This window comes from Apaloderma vittatum, unplaced genomic scaffold (assembly GCF_000703405.1).
Source record: "Apaloderma vittatum isolate BGI_N311 unplaced genomic scaffold, ASM70340v1 scaffold31062, whole genome shotgun sequence".
NCBI classification, from domain to species: domain Eukaryota; kingdom Metazoa; phylum Chordata; class Aves; order Trogoniformes; family Trogonidae; genus Apaloderma; species Apaloderma vittatum.
The window spans coordinates 11,821-14,296 of record NW_009705779.1 but is presented as its reverse complement, the minus strand read 5'-3'; the positions used below and the strand labels follow the sequence as shown (position 1 = coordinate 14,296).

Genomic DNA, 2,476 nt, shown 5'->3' with positions numbered 1-2,476 from the left:
CTCCCCTTTCTCAGGAGCCAGCGAGGAGTTTGGGCAGTGCGTGGGGAGCCAGGGAGCTGGTCAGGCAGAGCTTCCCTCAGGCATTAGCGCCAGCAGCTCGTTTGTGCCTCAGTCTCAACTTGAAAATGTGTGACTGGCACTTCTATCAGCTCCAGCACTTTCACCCACAGGGTGCCTCCTCCTTCCAGCCCCTCTGGGATCTGGCCATTGGGAACCTCATTTGCACCAACCCGAAGAGCCCTCCTGAGATCTGTTTCACCCAAGGTTGGACCTGTTGGTGGCTTCACGTCCGTGTTCCTTCCTTTCCAGGAGGACCGTCGGGAGTCAAAGCTGACCCTGCGTCCCCCGAGCCTGGCTGCCCCGTATGCCCCAGTCCAAAACTGGCAGCACCAGCCGGAGACGCTCATCTTCTATGCCTGCGGGTACGAGGCCAACGTAAGTGGCTTTTGGCTTCTGGAGGTGGCGAGGATGAGGAGGTTCTGGGCTCAGATTGCTGTGTGTGGAGTTGTGACGCTTCCTCCCTGTCCCTGAGCAACCTGTCCTTCCCCACACAGGGCTGCTGGCCGCTCACAGGGCCGTGGCACTGTTTTGGGGGGTTTGGCAGAGTTTCCTGCCCAAAGCCTTTAACATCTCTCCCTCTTCCAAACAGTACTTGGGCTCCATGTTGATCAAAGACCTTCGAGGGACAGAGTCGACGCAGGATGCCTGTGCCAAGATGAGGGTACGGAGGCCACGGGGACAGGGGGGATTCGCTCAGAGCCGGTGGAGAGGGGAACAGAGGAAAGTCTGTCCCTGGTGAACTGCCTGGCCCCAGGGACTTTCCCCGTGGTTGGAAGGTGTGAAGAAAAAGTGTTTTCACTGGCAAAAGGGGTGCTGAGTTTGCTTCAGGTCCCTGTCCCCTCCCCGCTGTTTCCACCAGGAACAGGCTCTCCTCCTCCTGGTCCAAACCTTCCCTTTGTGGGGCAGTGGCCTGGGGGTCTCTGAGGTGGGCTGGGGAGCTGGTGAAGAAGGGTGTGTTTATTCACAACGGGTCACTTGAATGTTCTTGTTTCTGAAGAAATCTACAGAGCATATGAAGAAGATCCCGACCATAATACTGTCCATCACGTACAAGGGGGTGAAGTTCATCGATGCCTCTAACAAGGTGAGCTTCAGGTGCCTCAAAGTTGGTGTCTGGAGGTCTGAGACCTGCAGTCCCACCTGCCTTAGGGGGCTACAGGCCATATTTAGTGCCTCTAGAAGCCATGGCTGGTCCCGAGGAGCTGGTAGGGCTATGGGAGAGCACCAAGGTGGTGATGGTACCTGATCACCAAAGGCTTGGCAGACTGGTTGCTTGTGGACCATGTGGCCATTTATTCCTACCGTGGGAGAGAGCTAGGACTGGTCTGGCTGGAACACCCCATCCCTGCCAGTACCTGCACTTTGCTCCCTGCCCCTGGTACACGCTTGCCACGACCACTGTTTGCCGGGCGTATTTGCCATCCCCGAAGGGGTGACAGGTGCTTGTGATTGTCCCCGGCAGAATGTCATTGCTGAGCACGAGATCCGGAACATCTCCTGCGCTGCTCAGGACCCGGAGGATCTCTGCACGTTTGCCTACATCACCAAGGACCTGCAGACCAGCCACCACTACTGCCACGTCTTCAGCACCGTGGATGTGGTGAGTGGGTTATCGCATCTCGTCTCCTAGCGAGCTGCAGTCCTTTGCAGTCCACTTGTTTCATCGCTCAGCTTTGCTGGCAAGTTATAGACCAGGATCTGGTCCATCCTAGGGCTCTTTTACCAGTTCCTACCCTAAAATTTCCTTTTAGAGTCCTGGCTCAAAATGCTTTTTACTTTGGAGCTCTGCTGACAAAGTGAATATTTATCTGGCTTCATTACTGCACTCTCCAGTGCTGAATAAAGCCGGGTGGGAGATTTTCCCTCCTGGGGAATATGCCGTGAACAAAACTCTAATACACTCTCCATTATGTTGAGCGTGATAGGCTGATTTAACAGCCTTGTAATTCACCAAGAGAGTGGAAGCATAGCTTGCTTTCATTCTTGGGCAGAATCAGCCGTACAAGATGTTTTGCCTTTTTCTCTTTACAACGCAAAACGCCACTAAACTGCGACGCCTGGGGGGCTGTCGCAGCTGGTCCCGCCAGCCGGGGCTGTTTTTTCCGCTTGGTGCCGGCCCTCCTGCGGGGCAGGAGCTCAGCAGCTTCGCCAGAGATAGGGCAGGATGTGACCTGCTGACAGAAAGGGGATGGGCTCCGCCGAGGTCCACGTCTTTGGAGCGAGCTGCTGAGCGTCCCGGGCTCTGCCCAGGGCGAGGTGGCTCGTCAGCATCTAACGGCTTCGTGTTTTCTGTGTTCTCTCCGAAGAACCTGACGTACGAGATCATCCTCACGTTGGGGCAGGCGTTTGAGGTCGCCTACCAGCTGGCTCTCCAAGCCCAGAGAGCAAAGCCTCTGGGTGCCGGAGCAGGAGAAAC

General features: G+C 56.1%; 1 protein-coding gene across 1 annotated transcript in view; it reads left to right on the top strand.

The window, feature by feature from the left end:
* Nucleotides 1-2,476, top strand: part of LOC104271027 (ankyrin repeat and SAM domain-containing protein 1A-like) — a 22,245-nt gene that overhangs the window by 18,347 nt on the left and 1,422 nt on the right. Inside the window, exons 6-10 of the mRNA XM_009865571.1 lie at nt 310-435; nt 650-721; nt 1,058-1,144; nt 1,523-1,660; nt 2,367-2,475. Coding sequence (XP_009863873.1) covers nt 310-435; nt 650-721; nt 1,058-1,144; nt 1,523-1,660; nt 2,367-2,475 — 532 coding nt within the window. The remainder of the gene's footprint in view (nt 1-309; nt 436-649; nt 722-1,057; nt 1,145-1,522; nt 1,661-2,366; nt 2,476) is intronic.